Here is a 20,274-nt window from a genome sequence, read left to right as displayed (position 1 = left end):
GTGGGGTAGGTTGGGAGGTGGGAGGGGGGGAAGGATACTGGGGTCAGTAAAACCTATTTGAGTCTTCTATAGGCAGAAGAGTGAAGCCCACATTTAGCTCAGGAAACTGCATTTCCATTGAGATAAGCAAAAGACCCAGAAGATGTACCCTCAGAAATGAAGTGACCATAAAGCCACCACATTATTACATGAAAACTGAGTGACCAACTCCCCATACTGATGGATCCGCATGAACAGTTTTTGGGGGCAGGTAAAAGGAAATGCATCAAACAAGTATAAAAATGCTTTGCTTTACTAGCGATCATTTTCTTTCAAATCCATATACTGCTTCTAATCTAGCTCTTTGTCTAGTCTCTATATATACTGCTCTCTACACATATATATATACTGCTGAATTACTAAATTATCTGTCTTATGCTGTAGCTAAGGTGAATTATGGGGAGTGACTGATCTGAGGTACACAGATTCCATTAGCACTGAGGAGGCTGCAGAGAGAGTCTGGAGATGTCTGCATCCCATGGCTTTGTCTAGGAAGCCTGTAGGTGGGAAGGACCTATAGGTGTCAAAACAGACCTTGTTTTCCATGTGCTTACTGCTTTGTTATTTATTATAGATCCTACCGTCTCATCAGGGCCATGATCTCATTGCAGTTACAGAGACATGGTGGGATAGCTCACATGACTGGGATGCTGTCATGGATGGCTACGTGCTTTTTAGGAAAGACAGGCCAGGAAGGCGAGGTGGTGGAGTTGCCCTTTATGCGAGGGAGCAACTAGAATGTGCGGAGCTCTGCCTCGGGGTGGATGAAGAACAAGTTGAGAGCCTATGGGTAAGGATGAAAGGGCAGGCTAACATGGGTGACACTGTCGTGGGGGTCTACTACAGGCCACCTGACCAGGAGGAAGTCATCGATGAGGCCTTCTACCGACAGCTGGAAGTAGCTTCACGATCACAGGCCCTGGTTCTCATGGGAGACTTCAACCACCCTGACATCTGTTGGCAAGACAGCACAGCTAGGCACAAACAGTCAAAGAGGTTCCTGCAGAGCATTGATGATAATTTCTTGACCCAGGTGGTGGAGACGCCAACGAGGAGAGGTGCGCTGCTAGACCTCGTACTAACAAACAAAGAAGGTCTAGTTGGAGATGCGAAGGTTGGGGGCAGCCTTGGCTGCAGTGACCAGGAGATGGTGGGGTTCAGGATCCTGTGAGGAGGGAGCAGGGCAATGAGTAGGATTGCAACGCTGGACTTCAGGAGAGCTGACTTTGGCCTCTTGAGGGACCTACTTAGGGGAATCTCATGGGACAGGGCCCTAGAAGGAAGAGGGGGTCCAAGAAAGCTGGTTAATATTCAAGCATCACCTCCTCCAGGCTCAAGATGGGTGCATCCCTCTGAGTGGGAAGTCCAGCAAATCGGGCAGGAGACCTGCCTGGATGAGCAAGGAACTCCTGGCCAAACTCCAACAGAAGAAGGAAGTACACAGAATGTGGCAAAGGGCACAGGCCCACTTGGGAGGAATACAGGGACGTTGTCAGAGTGTGCAGGGATGCGACAAGGAAGGCTAAGGCCCAGTTGGAATTAAATCTGGCAAGGGATGTCAAGGACAACAAGAAGGGGTTCTTCAAATACATCACTAGCAAAAGGAAGACTAGGGAAAATGTGGGCCCACTGCTGAATGGGGCGGGTGCCCTGGTAACAAAGGATATAGAGAAGGCAGAGTTATTGAATGCTGCCTTTGCTTCAGTCTTCACTGCTGAGGCCAGTCCTCAGGAATTCCAGACCCTGGGGACAAGAGAGGAAGGCTGGAGAAAGGAAGACTCTCCCTTGGTCGAGGAGGATCAGGTTAGAGATCTTTTGTCCAAACTTGACATCCACAAATCCATGGGCCCTGACGGGATGCAGCCACGAGTGCTGAGGGAGCTGGCGGATGTTATCGCTAGGCCACTCTCCATCCTCTTGGAAAGGTCCTGGAGATCAGGAGAGGTGCCTGAGGCCTGGAAGAAAGCCAATGTCACCCCAGTCTTCCAAAAGGGCAAGAAGGAGGAGCCAGGAAACTACAGGCCTGTCAGCCTCCCCTCCATCCCTGGAGAGGTGATGGAACGGCTCATCCTGGCGGTCCTCACTAAGCATGTGGAGGACAAGAAGGTGATCAGGAGTAGTCAGCATGGCTTCACCAAAGGGAAATCATGCTTGACCAGTCTGATAGCCTTCTATGACGGAATGACTGGCTGGGTAGATGAGGGCAGAGCAGTGGATGATGTCTCCCTGGACTTGAGCAAGGCTATTGACACTGTCTCCCATCACATCCTCCCAGGTAAGCTCAGGAGGTGTGGGCTAGATGAGTGGACGGTGAGGTGGCTTGAGAACTGGCTGGATGGCCGAGCTCAGAGGGTTGTGGTGAGTGGCGCAGAGTCAAGTTGGAGGCCTGTGGCTAGTGGTGTCCCCCAGGGGTCAGTCCTGGGTCCAGTCTTGTTCAATGGAGTCATCGATCACCTGGATGAAGGCCCAGAGTGCACCCTCAGCAAGTCTGCTGATGATACTAAACTGGGGGGAGTGGCTGACACACCAGAAGACTGTGCTGTCACTCAGAGGGGCCTTTTACAGGCTGGAGAGCTGGGCCGAGAGGAACCTCCTGAAGTTCAACAAAGGCAAGTGCAGGGTCCTGCACCTGGGGAGGAATAACCCCATGCACCAGGACAGGCTGGGGGTTGACCTGCTGGAAAGTAGCTCTGCCGAGAAGGACCTGGGAGGCCTGGTGGACAACAAGCTGACCATGAGGCAGCAATGTGCCCTTGTGGTCAGGAGGGCCAATGGTCTCCTGGGGTGCATTAGGCAGAGTGTTGCCAGCAGGTGGAGGGAGGTGATCCTGCCCCTCTCCTCAGCCCTGGGGAGGCCTCACCTGGAGTCCTGTGTCCAGTTCTGGGCTCCCCAGTACAAGAGAGACATGGCACTCCTGGAGAGAGTCCAGCGGAGGGCTACCAAGATGATTAGAGGGCTGGAGCACCTCTCCTAGGAAGAAAGACTGCAAGAGCTGGGCCTGGAGAAGAGAAGACTGAGAGGCGATCTCACAAACGAGTATAAGTATCTGAAGGGGGAGTGTCAAGAGGATGAGGCCAGCCTCTTCTCCGTGGTGCCCAGCAAGAGGACAAGAGGCAACAGGCAGAAACTGAACCACAGGAAGTTCCATCTGAACCTGAGAAAAAGCTTCTTCCCTGTGAGGGTGACAGAGCATTGGAACAGGTTGCCCAGAGAGGTAGTGGAGTCTCATTCCCTGGAGATATTCAAAACCCATCTGGATGCGATCCTGGGCAATATGCTCTAGAGGATGCAGCTTGAACAGGGGGATTGGACTAGATGATCTCCAGAGGTGCCTTCCAACCTAAACCATTCTGTGATTCTGTGATTCTGTGATTCTGTGAATAATTCCTGCCTTGAACAGCGATGTTTGTCTGCAGTTTGGCTGCTGTCACTTTAAGAATTAAAACCCACAAGATTTGGTGTGAACACCAGTCCTTTAAGCACTGCCATTCTGCTTAGCTGTTTTGGCAATGCTCATACTGTTTTGAAAGCCGTCTTCCTAGGGAGAAGCTGTGGCAGCGGACGCTAAAAGCAGGGAGTCTTTGAGGAGAGGCTTTTGGCGTGATGGGTTTGGAGTAGCCCTGAAACTCCTCCAAGGCCTGAAAGGCCACCTTCCATTGCTGCACCATTGCAAGGGGTTAGGAAAAGCCTGTGGAACAACATCTCTGTTTGCCAGGGTAGCCGAGGGCTGTTGTCCCCAGACTTAGTCTTCACATGGATCCCAGTGACAGGCCTGGTGATGGTGTCACAGTGGAGAATGTGATGACACGGGTCACAAGGGCCAGGATATAAAGGCCTGCTGGTCTCTGGCTGGCACTAGGTTGGGAGGCAGCACCTCTGAGCAACCTAGTGAGGTGAGTGGAGGCAGGCGTCCGTCAGAGGGATGGCTTGGGGAGGGGTATTGATCAGGGAGTCCTCCATGGGAGGGAAAGGTCAGCGGGGGAGACAATCCGCCTTCTCGAGTGACCTGTAGAGCTCAAGGGCTGTCAGCCTCCGGTGCCCATCATCAGCGCCACTCGAATGTCGTGTGACAGAGACTTGGGGAGCCCCAGCCTTTGCTTGAGGCTTGGAGAGCCCAGAGTCAGGGGAAGGGAGGGGCTTGGTGGGTGCTGCTGAGGGAGGGAGCAGGTCCCCATGCCTCTGAGCTCCTGGTGCTGTGCCAGAGTCATGCCCTTGTGCTGCTTGTCCCCCAGGGTCGGCAGAGCAGCCTCTGGAGGGGAAAGCCCAGCCCAGCTGAGGCAGGGACTTTTCAGAGCTCTCGGGACCGATCGGCACTGTGGATTCCGCCATGAAGCGGAAGGCCCGCAAGTCCAGGGAGGATGGTGAGAACAAAGTATCCCAGCAGCTCCCAGAAACCAGAGGCCAGGCAAAGGCGTTGTGGGGGATGGGGGGGGGTGGGGGATGGCTTTTGTGTGGAGCTGTGAGAGAGGCAATGGGATGCAGGAAGTCCTGAGGCGCCCCATTGCAGGGCCCATCTTGTCCTCAGCAAGGGAGGCTTGTAGTGTGGGGAAGGAAGTGTAGGGAGGGAGGGCTGTGTGGGGAGGGCAGGGGTTGCCCAGAGGTCGCTGTGCTCCAGGAGGCCAGGGAGGCAAGGGGAAGGCAAGGGCAGGGAGAGAGCGGGAGCCTATGAGGCTGGGGGAGCTTGGAGGGGCCGTGCTTTGGGCTAGAGCACAGCATGGTCTGGGAGAGGTGGGGGCTGGAATTGACACATTGCTGGGATTTCTGCGGGAGCGGGATGCGCATGGGAGCGGACAGGGACAGGTGTGAAGGCCAAGCCCCATACCCTGCGGGGAGGCGCTCTGACTCCCGAGACCCAGCGACAACCTTGCCCCGGCTGTCTGCCACCTCGTGCCCATCACAGCCCCGGGTGCCTGTCGTGACACACAACCCAACAATGCCCCCTTCCTCTCCAAGGCCCCAAAGGGCCCTTCCAACAGCTCTAGGCCTGGTGCAGCCCATGCCCCAGCAGAGAGAGGATGTGCTCTTGGGGGGAATCCCTCAGGGAGACTTTCCTTGGCCCCTCGAGAGGTGCTCAGTGCTGGTGGTGTTTGCTCTCCCTCACTCCTTCCCTCCCTGCCTCCAGAGTGTGTGCTGTGTCGCCGTGCGCACTCTGACCCGGATGTCTATGGGCAGACGTGCCGGGAGGACAGCCTCTGCGCACATGAGTTTTGCCTGGTGAGTTCCCCTGGGGCTGCCCACAGCTTTGCCCTGGCACCCCAAGGGCCATGCGTGCATGTGTGAAATCACAGCCCCAGGTGCCCTGTAGGTGTTAACTCCTCCTCCCGTGCTCCCAGCACAGCCTCCCCACCCTGGTGCTGCTGAGCAACCCTATTCCCTGTGTGTGGGAGATCCAGCTCTCCTGATGGGGGCCCTCCTAGGTGGATGTGCCCAGCCCGGGGGACTCCTTGAATTGCTTTCCTGAGCACCACCCTCTTGCTCTTCACAACCACCCAAGCATGGCGTCTGCTCAGCTCAACAAGGCCCAGCCAGCCAGCTCTGCAGGCGGTGTCCACCAGCCCTTCTCCACAGTTCTCTGGGTCAGCGGCTTGCAAAGCCACAGCACTCGTGGGGCTTGGCCCTCTCCATGCCTTTGTGCTTCCGGTTCAGGGTGAGGTCTAAGGCGAGGCCTACTGCAGCTCGCCCAGCCCCAGCAGAGATGAACACTGCCTTGCCTGGCCCTGCTGTCTCTCAAGGCTCGGGACAATCCATCAAGAATGGTGCCTGTCTTACTGACCCGATGAGCTCCTGCACTTTTCTGTCTTCCAGTATTTTGCTGAAGGGCTTTACCAGAGAGGCACCGATGAGGATGGATTCTGCCGGTTCCTCCCTGGGGATATCAGGCAGGCAGTGAAGCGGACAGCTCGGAAGGTGAGGAGCTGGCAGCAGGCAAGGGCTGTGCTGCGGTGACAGGTCCCCCTCATGGCCTTCCCTAGCCAGTCCCAGGAGGCCAAGAGTGCAGCTTGCACTAGAACCCCAGGTGCTCCCGCATAGCTGTCTTGGGAAGAAGGTAGCCAGCTCCCTAGGGCTGCTGAGAGAGGAGGGAGAGCCTGGCTGCAGGTCATTCCCTACTGCCGCTCCTGGCTCCCCATCACAAGCTCAGGATCACCTGATTGGTTTCTTTACCTGGTGAAATGCTGTTGTCCGAGAAGACCATGGGCAGAGTGTTCTGGGGACGAGCTGGAAAGGAGAGGGTTCTTTAACAGAAGGCTTCTGTGTGAGCTGAGCCAGGCCCAGAGATCCCTGTGCCCTTCCCTGAAGGGTAGGGCTGAGCTCAAGGTCCCTGACCATGTCACTGATGGGGAGCGGGGGGGCTGCTGTGCTCTTTGCAGACCTGCTGTGTCTGTGGAAAGATGGGGGCCACTGTTGCGTGCCGGCAGAAGCGGTGCGCCCGCAAGTTCCACTTCCCCTGCGGGTCCGAACGGGGCTGCATCTCACAGTTCTTTGGGGAGTACAGGTAAGGGCTGCCGTTGCTCGGGCTGGAGCCTGCCGTGCCTAAATTCTCTGCCTGCTGCCAGCACTGGCCAAGCACTGGGGGAGCCTGCCTGCTGTGGCCTGCAGTGCCCCCCTGGGTGTCCCCCAGGACCTGATCCAGGACGTGGAGGGCTCATGTCCCATTTTCCCCCTTCCCTGTGGTGATGGAGCCAAGCAGGAGGGTCATGCAGTGCCCTGGCAATCCATTGGTCTCACCACCGACCCCTCCCCGGGGGGAGGGTGGGCGGATGTCAAGATGGATTCCTAACGGCTGAAGGCTGGCAAAGGTGTGTCTTTGTCAAGGCCTCCACCCTGCAGGCAAAGCCCCCAGCTTGGCATGAGTGCCCCAGGGCCTCTCAAGGCAGGGTGGAGCCCAGGCCTCAGCCAGCACACGCCGAGCCCTTTTGGGTGGGGAGCATGCTGGGAGGAAAGGGACGGGAAAAGGGACTTTTGCTCAGTGCCCTGCGGAGGGGAAAAGGGACTTTACAGCCAAGGTGAGCCTCATCCAGAGACACGGAAGGACTCTCGCAGTTCCTCCACGCTCACCTCTTCCGCCTTCACCCAGGTCGTTTTGCTGGGAGCATCGCCCAGAGCAGAGAGTGGAGACGTACCAGGATGGGGACACCACGTGCATCATCTGCATGGAGCCCGTGGAGGACAGGACCTCCTACAGCACCATGGTGTGCCCCGTCTGCAAGCACGCCTGGTTCCACCGTGGCTGCATCCAGGTAGGAGAGCCTTTCCTCTCCAACTGCCTAAGGACCGGAGGTGCCCAGCAGCAGGGTCCCGCTCACACTGGCAGCCTCTCTCTTGCAGGAACATGCTCTCCATTCTGCTCTGAAGCACTTTGCCTGTCCCTTGTGCAAGGACCGGGAGAAGTTTCTGCCCGAAATGTGGCACATGGGTATCCGAATACCTGACAGGTTGGTTCCCTTCTTCCCTCCTGCTACGCAGACAGATGAGGGTGGCCAGGGAGCTGTGTCCAGCCATCCCACAGTCCCTCCAGTGAGGCTGGAGGAGAGGAGCTACCTGGAGGAGAGGAAGCTACAGCTCTGCCTGCAGTCCCTTTCCCAAGCCCAGACTTGGCTCTTTGAGTGAGAAGAGAGGTCTTGGTGGTTAGGAGCTATGGAGAGACATGTTCTTCCCAGAACAATTCTTTTTTCTTTTTTCTCCATTGTTTTTTGAGCTGAGTTCAGCTTGTTGTTCTCAAAGCTCTCCTGGGACAAGGAAAGCTCCTGATGGCAGGCAGCTGAGAGCAGACGTCAGTGTCCTCATTCCCATTTTGCAGAGGGGGCATGTCAGGCCCGGAGAGAGCCCCGCAAGGCCAGGGTGGGACTCCCAAAGTGGCCTGGCCCCCAAGTGTCCTGCTAGCCTGGTTCCCTGCTTCACTGAGGTGATGAAAAGAAAGGGGCTCCAGAAGACCAGGGGCCTGCACGAGCTGAGTGATGCTAGGGGTGAGGGAGGCTCATGTCCTTTCCTTCCTTCTCCCACAGAAGAGCGGCTTGGGAGGAGGAGGAGGAGACCTTTGAAGAGCTATATGAAACATATAGCCACTGTGATGCTAGGCAGTGCCTTTACCAGGGAGGCAGGGAGCAGTCAGAAGAGGAGGGGTAAGTCTCTGCAGGAGCAGTTTCCCAGCCTCCTCAGAGGAGGCGGATGCCGTAGCAGTGGTTTGGCCAGATGTCTGAAGGGCTTGCAAGGAGGTGGAGGGCCCCCAGCATCCTGGGTCCTGCCCAGGTTCATTTGTCTCAGCCAGGACTTGGGGAGCAAGGACTCTTGGCAGCCAGGCCAGAGAGCCCTGTTGGGCACTGCCTCTCTCCAGCCACGCTGTCCTTGGTTGCCTTCCGGGCATCGCTCCCTGCTGGGGCTTCCATAGTTTCCATGGGCAGCAGCCTGTTTGCTTCCCCAGCCCATGGCAACTGCTGCTGTGCTCCTCGTGCGCTGCCAGCGGGACCCACCGCCGATGCTCTGCCATGGGGCATACCACGGGCCTGTGGGAGTGTGACGGCTGTGCTGGCCGCAGCACTGGTAAGAGGCCGAGGCCCTGGGTGCCAGGGCTAGAGGCGGATGCCAGGCAGGCCCTGGCAGGGGGTGGTCAGGGTGGGGGTGGCACAGCCTCTGCGCCCCGGTGAGAGTTGGGGGGGGCACTGCTCTGACACCAAGAGGGGTGGGGTGGATCTGCTGACCTTTCTGCCTCCCCTTACAGCATCCAGCGCGCAGTCGGAGCTGGTCTGCCCTGGCACCAGCCAGGCAGCGTTGGCATCCTCCCAGGGCTCCCCGGATGCTGGGGGCAGCAGCTCAGTGCTATCCCGGCGAGACAGGAGAGCAGGCCACTCCAGGTTCCTGCACCGGCCCCTAAATCCCTACAGCCGGCCCTGAGGACCGCTGGCCATGGCACTGACACCCAGCCCCTGGCAGGGGGAGTCGATGGGAACACCTCGGGGCTGGCTGTGCAGGAGCTGCTTGCATGCTACAGCCCTGCTGCACTGCCTACCCTGAGAGGGACGCTGCCTTCCCAGTGACAGGGCACCACGCTGTGCCAGCAAGGGGAGACTTGGAGACCACCCCGTGCTCTCGAGCCTCCCCCAGGCTCATCCAAGGGCATGCAGCCGGGCAATAAAGTCAGCCGCTAAAGAAAAGGACGCTCTGCGAGGGGCTGTGTGGATTGTCCTGTGCTCTGATAATGGCCTCGTTCCTGCTTAGCCTTTCTGTTGGGGGTCTGGTTTGGGGGTTGGGAGCTGCGGGCCTCTGCTCTCTTTGACCGTTGCTGCCAGGAGCTTCCCGAGAGCTTTCTGGCTAAGGCCAGGCTTTGGCGAGGCGCTCCTCTATGTGCCTGTGGCCTTGCTGTCTCTCAGGAGGCGGCGTGGGCTGAGCCAGTGTGGGCTGAGCCAGAGGGCAGGCAAAGCAGACTGTGGGAGCCAAAGCCAGGGGAGCCTTGGGCTTCCCTTGGATGACGAGAGGAGGGCAGCTTGCAGGTGCGCGGGCGGCTGCGCAAGGCCCTGGCAGCTGGGCGAGGAGCCAGGCTTGGGGGAGGCCCTGCTGGGGCAGTAGCCCCAGGCTTGGTCAGCAGGGTGGCAAACGGGCAGAGACGTCTCCTCAGAAGTCTCTTGACAGTCAGGGAGGACAAGTTTGGCTTTGGTGCCAACGACTGCTGTGGCGCTGTGGCCTTGACCACTGGCAATGGCACTGACACCCAGCCCCTGGCAGGGGGAGTCGATGGGAACACCTCGGGGCTGGCTGTGCAGGAGCTGCCTGTGCTTTGAGGCCCACCTGTTTTCGTCCCGCCTTCATTAAAGGGGCTCATTTCACAAGCTTCCTTGAGGCGGAACGTGGCCCACTAGCAGCAGCAGCAAAGGGAACTAGCGGGCGCAGCGGCTGAACTAGAAGCCACGGGTCCTTTCCTATTGTGAGCAGAGAGCTTTCCAGCATAAGCGCAGCTCCACCCGTAACGACCAACTCCTCCTGTTCTTGACTCACCCTCCGCTGAAAGGAGGCAAAAAGCACAGCCAGACAGAGTGCAGTGGCCTGGGGCTCTGGAAGAAAATGGTGCTCAGGATTGCCCGAGGCCCCCGGCACTTGCCCACAGTGTTGACTTCTAGACAGAGCACTGTCGGATAACCCGAGAGGGGCCTCACAAAGTGCAGGAAGGGAGACTTTCAGAAATTAAAGCTCTTGCTTGAGCGTTCAATATCATGTCTGTCAGGGAGTGGACTGGGCTGGCAGCTGCCTGGGGCTTAGCGGGGCAGTGGGGACAGCCTCAGCCCTGGACACGGGGCACCTCCGTGGGGACAGGGACAGGCCTAGGCCAGACCAGAAGGTCAGCCCACAGCTTGGGGGAGGGGAGGGTCTGGGTCAGCGGAGCCTGCGGCCAGGCAGGGGCGGGGCTGTGCCGGAGCTGGAGACGGGCACTGCTACAACATTGCTGGGCAGGGACTGACGGCCCCCGGCTGGGCCGAAATGGGGCCCCGGGTCTGGGGTCCTGGGCAGAACTGCAGGGCCCAGGGGAGGCTGGGCAGGGCCATCAGGGCCCGTTGCTGCCCTCAGGCCCTGACACTGCCATCATGCCCTTGGTCGTAGCAATGTTTGCCGATTATCACGTTTACTTTTGGGAGGGTAGAAGCAAAGGTTGAAGAGGGACCAAATAATTGTAGGCAGGTTAGATTTGAAAAACACTGCTTTCATCTGTGGAAAATCTGCTGTGTGCTGTAACGATCCTAATGGGTTCCTTCTCTCATTGCTGGGTTTGGATGTCAGGGACGGGCTGTTCTGAGGACAGGGAGGGAGCTTTCAGGCGGTGAGAGCAGAAGGTGTGCATCTGTGTGGTGCAGCAATTCAACAGCCAAGGTGCTCGTGTTTCCCCAGCGATCTTGTTGGGCTTCACCTCCCTGCAAAGCGATATTCTTCTACTCGCATTGTGTTAGATCAAGAGGGCAACAAAAAAATCCATTTTATTCATGGGGAGGGAAGGGGGGGGCTGTCTTTTTGTTTCCTGGGGTTGCCTGTCTTCCTGGATCTGCTTTTGCCAAGAACTTTTGGCACCTGGTTTGTTTCCCCTGCTTGTTAGTGGTCCCAGCTGTGCTGCTGCTCTTGCAGCCTGAGGCGTTGCCTGGCAATCGATGTTTTCACTGAAGGCATGACAAGATACCAGGGTCCCAGCACTGCCGTATGAAGTTTTCTGTGCACAAAGGCTGTGCGTTGCCTGACGCCTTGCACAGGTGACGCCTGTCTCGCTGTTGCCTTGGCTGACACAAAGTTCTTGTGGCTTTTGTGGCCTCTCAGCACAAATCTTCCACTTGCTCGCCCGGAAAGTAAATTATTGGGTTATTGGGTGAGCGGGGAAGCACTGTGGGATGAGATGAGCATGGGGAAGAGGACCAGGTGGGGAGCGCTGCTGACAAGGGCTGACTGGTCAGTTGTCTGATATGAATCGTGCTTGTGTTTTGTTCCCTTCTGCGTGGGTCCTCTCTTCTCCCGACTTACGGCTTGTGTCCTTCCTTACTGATTTGTCTTGAGCCTTTGCCTGAGTGCTTCCTGCTCGTCCTGCTTCCTTCGTTAGCGGTGTCGTTTGTGCATTTGGGGCCAAAGCGCCCGCATGCGCGATGTTGGCGGGCAGCAGGGGCAGGGCCCGCAGCCCTGCCGCTACTGCTCCCTGGGGACGGGAGGGGGCCTGGGGAAATGGGAGCCCCTTGCCCTGCACCTGGCCCCAGCTGGGCCACCTGCCCTCATGCCTGGGCGACCAAATGCTGCTCATTGGCTGCTTTGGGATTTCTCTGTCTTCCTGAGCTGCTCGTTCTTCTCTGTGTATCCTCAAGAGAGTGCAATTTTTCGTTTACTTTTATTTGTCGTCCTAGTCACTCCTCCGTGTGCAACGCATTCAGAGAGATCCCCTCCAGAACGGAGAGGTGCTATTCCTGAGAGAGCTGTGTGCTGCCCAAGCCTGCACCAGCCCAGTGACCCAGCCTGCCCACTCCGAAGCAGGAGGCCCTGGGCCGGGGGAGGAGGGGGTGGGGGTGATCCCTGCCCCAGGGCAGACAGTTGATACAGAGGTGCCTGAGTCTCTGCCATGGTGCTGCCCAGGGTGGAGATGCTCAGGGCTGTGGAGAGACCTGGGAGCTACCTGTCCTGGGTGAGCTGTGTGTGAAGGAGGGCCTGCTTGTGTTGCCTGCCCCACTGAAAAGGCGCTACAGCACGCACAGATGGTGGTGCTGCAGGGCCGCAGCAGCATCACTGCAGGCACCAGGAGGGGCTCAGGAGGCACCCGGTCTCCCTGGACCTGGTATGGGAGCAGAGGAAAGCGGCAAGAGACCCCCCCACCACCCCCAGGGCTGGCATCGGGATTAGTGGTTTGTTAACAGCCGAGCAGCCCAGGGTTTCGCCTTGAAAGAGCCACAGCATTCCTACTTCTTGTCGTGCACTGCTGAGTGCGAGCAAACTCCTCCTGAGACTGCAGGGCTCACGCCCAGCCTGGCGGCAAGCAGGTGCTTCGGAACAAAAGTGCCAAAGGGCAATGTTAACCCAGTCGGTCCGGCAAGGTGTTAATGAATTGCTGATCTCAGGAGTTGCCTCTCTCTCTCTCTCTCTCTCCGTAGACCTTCTTAGAAAGCCCTTGGTCTGCTAATTAGGGCTGCGCTCTGGAGCTGGGCTCTGTTTTTCCCCTCAGGGAGCCTGGGTAGCTCAGCTGGGAGAGCATCAGACTTTTAATCTGAGGGTCCAGGGTTCAAGCCCCTGTTCAGGCGGCGCGCGTTCCTATTTACTCAGTGCTTTCACCTTTGCACAAGAAGTGGCACTGCCAAAACGGAGGAAAGGCAGGGGGATCTGCAGAGCCACGGGGAAGCTCTTTGCATCCAACTCCTGTCTCCCACAAAAGAGGCAATCTCTCGCCTTCCTCCTAGGCAGAGCCTCAGAGAGTTACTCTCGCAGGACGCGAGCCTAACAAACTCAGGACGCCCCAAGGAAGGCATTCCGTAGCTCTGCCTTTCTGGTACCCTGAACAAGCAGGGCCCCTGCCCCATTCCGCAGCGGGCCCGCTTTTGCCCTACTCTTCCTTTTGCGACTGATTTCGTTAAAGAAGCTGTCCTTGTTGTCCTTGACATCTCCCACCAGATTAAACTCCAGAGGGGGCGGAGCCCTTCCCAGCCCCTCGGATTGCTGGTGCCTTGCTAAGGTGGCCCGCCAGCAGCTGTCGGGGTGGTTCAAGTCCTCGTGAGGCCCAAGGCCTGTGACTGTGAGGCTACTTCCAGCTGTCTGTAGAAGGCCTCATCCACTTCTCCTTCCTCATCAGGTGGCCTGTAGCAAACACCCACAACAGTGTCACCCATGTTAGTCTGCCCTTCGATCCTTACCCGTAAGCTCTGGGTAAGGACCCATTCCAGCCACCCTGTCACAGAAAGGACGACCTCCCTCCTCCTCCCCCCCGGCCATCCTGGTCTGTCCTTCCTCAAGAGCAGTTTAAAGCCCTCCTTACAAGGTTGGCCAGCCTGTTGGCAAAGACGCCTGTGCCTCGCTTAGCGAGGGCGGGTGCGGGGGGGGAATCCCACCTCTCCCGAGCAGATGTTGTTCTTCAAACAGGGTCCCTTGGTCACAGAAGGCAAAACCCTGTTGCCCACACCAGCTGCGCAGCCAACTGCTGACTTGCAGCATCCGTCTACTCCGCGGCACATCCTTCGCCCTCGCTGGCAGGACCAAGGAGAAAAGCGCCTGGGCCCTCATAGTCCTGCCAGCTGTCCGCCGAGCTCTGCGGTCACCTTTGATAGGTTCCAAGTTGCCCCTGGCAGTGTGGTTGGTGCCCACATGGAGGAGCAGCTGGGGCGGGGGTGGGGCATAGTCAGAGGAGCGGACAAGCTTTGGCAGTCTCTCCGCACCATCCTAGACCTGAGCCCCTCCCCCGTCCCAGCAAGCCTCTCTGCCCAGGAGGTCAGGTCGGCAGGTGGGTGCCTCTGTCCCCCCTGCAGCAGGGAGTCCCCCACTACTAGCAGTCGCCACTCCCTCCGGCTGTTCCGGCGTGGCGCAGGGTCCCTCGGGCCAGATGCTTCATGTGAAAGCATGCCCAGCTCCAGGTGAGAAGAGACAGCACTAGCATTCTTCCTTGGAAATGTGTGAAGTTGCTCAAAGCTCATGCTGGCGACTTACTCATTAAAGCGAAGAAGCCCATCTGGAAGAGTTCCATTGGCGAAGGCTCCTATAGGCCTTGCATTGCTCAAGGCCACATGCCTGTTGTCGCCTTTTTCGCCCTCCTTTCCCTTGCTCTTGTTGTCGGCCTTTCCGACCTTGCTTTCCTGAGGTACTCGTTGGGTGCTTCTGCTGCAAGACAGCCGCCGCTTTCCTCTAGAGTGACCAATGCCTGTTGAATTTAAAGCCCCATGTCCTAGGGGAGCTCCAGAAGCTGTCAGTTGTGTGTCCGCCAGTGGAGGACAGGTTACTTGTGTGAGTATGTTTCTGAGCCTTTCTTCCTGGGGTGCATACAGAAGGGGCCCTTCTTCCTGGGGTGCATACTGTCTCAGCAGAGGGAAACGCCAAGTCCTGCAGCTGGCCCCTGTGAGCAGCGACCTGTGAGCAGCAAGGAGTGGGCAGATGTGCTGGAGCCCCAGCAGGACCCACCAAAGCAGCTGTGGCCAGCACAGCCTGAATTTCAGAGGCCTCCACCTGCAGCCCTGCATTGGGCAGCAGGTCGAAGGATGGGAAAGGCAGTCGTCGGCAGCAAAGCCAAACTTGTCCTCCCTGACAGTCAAGAGACTTCTGAGGAGACGTCTCTGCCCGTGCCTTTTCTCCGGCCTACTGACCAAGCCTGGGGCTACTGCCCCAGCAGGGCCTCCCCCAAGCCTGGCTCCTCGCCCAGCTGCCAGGGCCTTGTGCAGCCGCCCGCGCACCTGCAAGCTGCCCTCCTCTCGTCATCCAAGGGAAGCCCAAGGCTCCCCTGGCTTTGGCTCCCACAGTCTGCTTTGCCTGCCCTCTGGCTCAGCCCACACTGGCTCAGCCCACGCCGCCTCCTGAGAGACAGCAAGGCCACAGGCACATAGAGGAGCGCCTCGCCAAAGCCTGGCCTTAGCCAGAAAGCTCTCGGGAAGCTCCTGGCAGCAACGGTCAAAGAGAGCAGAGGCCCGCAGCTCCCAACCCCCAAACCAGACCCCCAACAGAAAGGCTAAGCAGGAACGAGGCCATTATCAGAGCACAGGACAATCCACACAGCCCCTCGCAGAGCGTCCTTTTCTTTAGCGGCTGACTTTATTGCCCGGCTGCATGCCCTTGGATGAGCCTGGGGGAGGCTCGAGAGCACGGGGTGGTCTCCAAGTCTCCCCTTGCTGGCACAGCGTGGTGCCCTGTCACTGGGAAGGCAGCGTCCCTCTCAGGGTAGGCAGTGCAGCAGGGCTGTAGCATGCAAGCAGCTCCTGCACAGCCAGCCCCGAGGTGTTCCCATCGACTCCCCCTGCCAGGGGCTGGGTGTCAGTGCCATGGCCAGCGGTCCTCAGGGCCGGCTGTAGGGATTTAGGGGCCGGTGCAGGAACCTGGAGTGGCCTGCTCTCCTGTCTCGCCGGGATAGCACTGAGCTGCTGCCCCCAGCATCCGGGGAGCCCTGGGAGGATGCCAACGCTGCCTGGCTGGTGCCAGGGCAGACCAGCTCCGACTGCGTGCTGGATGCTGTAAGGGGAGGCAGAAAGGTCAGCAGATCCACCCCACCCCTCTTGGTGTCAGAGCAGTGCCCCCCCCCAACTCTCACCGGGGCGCAGAGGCTGTGCCACCCCCACCCTGACCACCCCCTGCCAGGGCCTGCCTGGCATCCGCCTCTAGCCCTGGCACCCAGGGCCTCGGCCTCTTACCAGTGCTGCGGCCAGCACAGCCGTCACACTCCCACAGGCCCGTGGTATGCCCCATGGCAGAGCATCGGCGGTGGGTCCCGCTGGCAGCGCACGAGGAGCACAGCAGCAGTTGCCATGGGCTGGGGAAGCAAACAGGCTGCTGCCCATGGAAACTATGGAAGCCCCAGCAGGGAGCGATGCCCGGAAGGCAACCAAGGACAGCGTGGCTGGAGAGAGGCAGCGCCCACAGAGCTTCCTGGCCTGGCCTCACCTGGCTGTCAAGTGGCCTGGCTGCCCAAGTTCTTGCTGAGCTCAAAGAGCCTGGGCAGAGCCCAGCAGCATCCTCCACACCTTGGGGGAGCCCTTGGTGCCAACAGTGTTAACAGGAGCGTCCCTCCTCTGGAAGCTCAGCATCCCCATGGGCGAGGTCTGTCCTGCTCCCTCACCCCCCAGCCCTTGGAGGCGGTCCCTCCACCTTTCTGCAAGCCCTTCAGACATCTGGCCACACTGCTCTGAGGAGGCTGCGAAACTGCTCCTGCACAGACTTACCCCTCCTCTTCTGCCTGCTCCCTGCCTCCCCGGTAAAGGCACTGGCTGGCATCGCAGCGGCTATACGTTTCGTATAGCTCTTCAAAGGTCTCCTCCTCCTCCTCCTGCTCCCAAGCCAGCCTTCTGCAGCAGAAGGAAGGAAAGGACATGAGCCTGCCCACCCCCAGCACCCCTGGTCAGGTCCAGGATGTTCCTGGTCTTCTGAACCTCCTCCTTTTCATCACCTCAGTGAAGCAGGGGACAAGACTAACGCACTAGGTCTTCGTTCTGTGCCCACTCCACGCCTAACGTTGTCTGGCTGCAAAATGGGAACCTGATCTCTGCCCTCTGCTCTCAACTGCCTGAGCAGCTTGCCTGAGAAGAGCTTTGCGGGCGAGAAGCTGACCCCAGTTGCCTTCTTGCAAGTCCCACTCCTGGGGCTGGGGCTGGGGCTGGGGCTGGGGCTGGGGCACCCTTGCAGGCAGGCCTGAATCCGCCTCTCCTGCAGGCAGCTGCTCTTGCTGGAAACACAGCCTGCCTGCAGGACTGTGGGCTGGCCTGGCACAGCTCCCTGGGCATTCCTCTCTCTCCCAGGCATGGCGGAAGGGAGAAAGGGACCTACCTGATGGGGATTCGGATGCCCAAGCGCAACAGCTCTGTTAGGAAACGGTCCCCGTCTTTGCACTGAGGGCACCTGAAGTTGCTGAAGCCAGCCCGGAGAGCCTGTCCCTGCAGAGGAGACACAACCAGCCTGAACAGGACACTGCTGCTGGGCACCTCCCGTCCCTAAGCCTAAGGGAGGAGATAATACCCTGGTGGGCCCTGCAATCTGGGCTGGAGTGAATGAGAAGGGAAGGCAGAAGGCCTACTGTGGAGGATTTGGCACAGCTGGGCAACAAGGGAGTAAGAGGCCCTGGGATTCCCTTCAGCTCTGGGCCACAGGCCCCAGGCACAGGAGCAGAGGAGCAGGCAGGCTGCTGGGCCCCGAGCCCCTCAGAGGACTGAGAACATCCAGGGAGGTCTGCTGAGGGGAACCTCTGCAGAAGGCCATGAGGCTGGGGGGATGAGGGGGAGAGGGGCTCCACCCTCCTCATGCCCCCAGAGTGGGCCCTGCACATATGTTCCCATGCCAAGAAAGGTGGGAGGAGAGCGCCCAGGCTGCCTTCCTTTGGCCTCTGGGTGGACATGCCTCAGGAGAAGCTTTGCATGATCACGAGCCGTCTCCACAGTCACAGCAACATCACCTTTGGGTGCCTTCAGCTGTGTCTTGCGCAGAGCAGACAGCCCGGAGAGGCGGGTGAGGGAAGGCTCTCCTACCTGGATGCAGCCACGGTGGAACCAGGCGTGCTTGCAGACGGGGCACACCATGGTGCTGTAGGAGGTCCTGTCCTCCACGGGCTCCATGCAGATGATGCACGTGGTGTCCCCATCCTGGTGCGTCTCCACTCTCTGCTCTGGGCGATGCTCCCAGCAAAACGACCTGGGTGAAGGCGGAAGAGGTGAGCGTGGAGGAACTGCGAGAGTCCTTCCGTGTCTCTGGATGAGGCTCACCTTGGCTGTAAAGTCCCTTTTCCCCTCCGCAGGGCACTGAGCAAAAGTCCCTTTTCCCGTCCCTTTCCTCCCAGCATGCTCCCCACCCAAAAGGGCTCGGCGTGTGCTGGCTGAGGCCTGGGCTCCACCCTGCCTTGAGAGGCCCTGGGGCACTCATGCCAAGCTGGGGGCTTTGCCTGCAGGGTGGAGGCCCTGACAGAGCCCGGTCTTTGCCAGCTGTCAGCCCTTAGGCATTCAGGGCAAGCTGAATTTGTCAGCCTGAATCCCCCCAGGGGGCTGAGACCAAGACAGAGCCCACCGGTTCTGACAGGGCTTGGCCAGTGCTGGCAGCAGGACGGGAATTTAGGCACGGCAGGCTCCAGCCCGAGCAACGGCAGCCCTTACCTGTACTCCCCAAAGAACTGCGAGATGCAGCCCCGTTCAGACCCGCAGGGGAAGTGGAACTTGCAGGCACACCGCTTCTGCTGGCACACAACGGTGGCCCTCTTCCTTCTACAGACACAGCAGGACTGCAAAGAACACAGCAGCCCCCCCCCACTCCCCATCAGTGACACGGTCAGGGACCTCAAAACCTGCCCTGCCCCTCAGGAAGGGAGCAGGGATCTCTGGGCCTGGCTGGCTCAAGGCAGGCAGCTGCACATGCAGGCTAACGTTTCTGATTTCGCTGGAGCACATGCAGGAGCACTTGGGACACTAGTGCAAGCTGCACCCTTGACCTCCTGGGACTGGCTAGGGAAGGCCATGAGGGGGACCTGTCACCGCAGCACAGCCCTCGCTCTCTGCTAGCTCCTCACCTTCCGAGCTGCCCTCTTCACTACCCGCCTGATGTCTCCAGGGAGGAACCGGTAGAATCCCTCTCCGTCGGTGCCTCTCTGGAAAAGGCCCTTGGCGGGATACTGGAAGACAGAAAAGTGCAGGAGCTCATCAGGTCAGTAAGACAGGCACCATTCTTGATGGATTGTCCCGAGCCTTGAGAGACAGCAGGGCCAGGCAAGGCAGTGTTCATCTCCGCTGGGGCTGGGCGAGCTGCAGTAGGCCTCGCCTTAGACCTCACCCTGAACCGGAAGCACAAAGGCATGGAGAGGGCCGAGCCTCATGTGAACGCATGGCCCTTGGGGTGCCAGGGCAAAGCTGTGGGCAGCCCCAGGGGAACTCACCAGGCAAAACTCATGTGCGCAGAGGCCGTCCTCCCGGTACATCTGCCCGTAGTCATCCGGGTCAGAGTGCGCACGGCGACACAGCACACACTCTGGAGGCAGGGAGGGAAGGAGCAAGCAAACACCACCAGCACTGAGCACCTCTCGAGGGGCCAAGGAAAGTCTCCCTGAGGGATTCCCCCAAGAGCACATCCTCTCTCTGCTGGGGCATGGGCTGCACCAGGCCTAGAGCTGTTGGAAGGGCCCTTTGGGGCCTTGGAGAGGAAGGGGGCATTGTTGGGTTGTGTGTCACGACAGGCACCCGGGGCTGTGATGGGCACGAGGTGGCAGACAGCCGGGGCAAGGTTGTCGCTGGGTCTCGGGAGTCAGAGCGCCTCCCCGCAGGGTATGGGGCTTGGCCTTCACACCTGTCCCTGTCCGCTCCCATGCACATCCCGCTCCCGCAGAAATCCCAGCAATGTGTCAATTCCAGCCCCCACCTCTCCCAGACCATGCTGTGCTCTAGCCCAAAGCACGGCCCCTCCAAGCTCCCCCAGCCTCACAGGCTCCCGCTCTCTCCCTGCCCTTGCCTTCCCCTTGCCTCCCCGGCCTCCTGGAGCACAGCGACCTCTGGGCAACCCCTGCCCTCCCCACACAGCCCTCCCTCCCTACACTTCCTTCCCCACACTACAAGCCTCCCTTGCTGAGGACAAGATGGGCCCTGCAATGGGGCGCCTCAGGACTTCCTGCATCCCATTGCCTCTCTCGCAGCTCCACACAAAAGCCATCCCCCACCCCCCACCCCCCACAATGCCTTTGCCTGGCCTCTGGTTTCTGGGAGCTGCTGGGATACTTTGTTCTCACCATCCTCCCTGGACTTGCGGGCCTTCCGCTTCATGGCGGAATCCACAGTGCCGATCGGTCCCGAGAGCTCTGAAAAGTCCCTGCCTCAGCTGGGCTGGGCTTTCCCCTCCAGAGGCTGCTCTGCCGACCCTGGGGGACAAGCAGCACAAGCGGCACTGCTGATGATGGGCACCGGAGGCTGACAGCCCTTGAGCTCTACAGGTCACTCGAGAAGGCGGATTGTCTCCCCCGCTGACCTTTCGCTCCCACGCAGGCCCCCCTGATCCATACCCCTCCTCAAGCCATCCCTCTGACGGACGCCTGCCTCCACTCACCTCACCAGGTTGCTCAGAGGTGCAACCCAGTGCCAGCCA

General features: G+C 59.3%; 2 protein-coding genes and 1 non-coding gene across 3 annotated transcripts; 2 read left to right on the top strand and 1 right to left on the bottom strand.

The window, feature by feature from the left end:
* Positions 1-4,366: 4,366 nt before the first annotated feature.
* LOC104150807 (PHD finger protein 7-like) lies at positions 4,367-9,176 on the top strand. The gene is made up of 8 exons (XM_068951184.1): positions 4,367-4,400; positions 5,162-5,253; positions 5,845-5,946; positions 6,408-6,532; positions 7,115-7,277; positions 7,366-7,472; positions 8,043-8,159; positions 8,756-9,176. Exons 1-8 carry the CDS (start codon positions 4,367-4,369, stop codon positions 9,069-9,071), a joined length of 1,056 nt encoding a protein of 351 aa, XP_068807285.1. The 3' UTR covers positions 9,072-9,176.
* Positions 9,177-12,712: 3,536 nt separating this feature from the next.
* On the top strand, positions 12,713-12,785 carry TRNAK-UUU (transfer RNA lysine (anticodon UUU)). The gene has a single exon. It is a non-coding gene; the product is annotated as a tRNA-Lys (tRNA).
* A 2,726-nt stretch (positions 12,786-15,511) lies between these two features.
* On the bottom strand, positions 15,512-19,955 carry LOC138067875 (PHD finger protein 7-like). The gene is made up of 9 exons (XM_068951183.1): positions 19,922-19,955; positions 19,079-19,170; positions 18,716-18,817; positions 18,306-18,430; positions 17,688-17,850; positions 16,993-17,099; positions 16,392-16,514; positions 15,864-15,982; positions 15,512-15,684 (listed from the first exon to the last, which is right to left on the bottom strand). Exons 1-9 carry the CDS (start codon positions 19,953-19,955, stop codon positions 15,512-15,514), a joined length of 1,038 nt encoding a protein of 345 aa, XP_068807284.1.
* Positions 19,956-20,274: the final 319 nt, after the last annotated feature.

Source organism: Struthio camelus, chromosome 7 (assembly GCF_040807025.1).
Source record: "Struthio camelus isolate bStrCam1 chromosome 7, bStrCam1.hap1, whole genome shotgun sequence".
In the NCBI taxonomy this organism is placed as follows: domain Eukaryota; kingdom Metazoa; phylum Chordata; class Aves; order Struthioniformes; family Struthionidae; genus Struthio; species Struthio camelus.
The sequence above is the reverse complement of the archived record's forward strand: the minus strand, read 5'-3'. Positions and strand labels throughout refer to the sequence as shown.

Coding starts and splice junctions, on each gene's coding strand:
- LOC104150807 (XM_068951184.1), top strand. CDS start 4,367: ATGAAGCGGAAGGCCCGCAAGTCCAGGGAGGATG. Junction 5,254..5,844: donor GCGCACATGAGTTTTGCCTG/GTGAGTTCCCCT, acceptor TCTGTCTTCCAG/TATTTTGCTGAAGGGCTTTA. Junction 8,160..8,755: donor GAGCAGTCAGAAGAGGAGGG/GTAAGTCTCTGC, acceptor CTCCCCTTACAG/CATCCAGCGCGCAGTCGGAG.
- LOC138067875 (XM_068951183.1), bottom strand. CDS start 19,955: ATGAAGCGGAAGGCCCGCAAGTCCAGGGAGGATG. Junction 18,818..19,078: donor GCGCACATGAGTTTTGCCTG/GTGAGTTCCCCT, acceptor TCTGTCTTCCAG/TATCCCGCCAAGGGCCTTTT. Junction 15,983..16,391: donor GAGCAGGCAGAAGAGGAGGG/GTAAGTCTGTGC, acceptor TTGCTTCCCCAG/CCCATGGCAACTGCTGCTGT.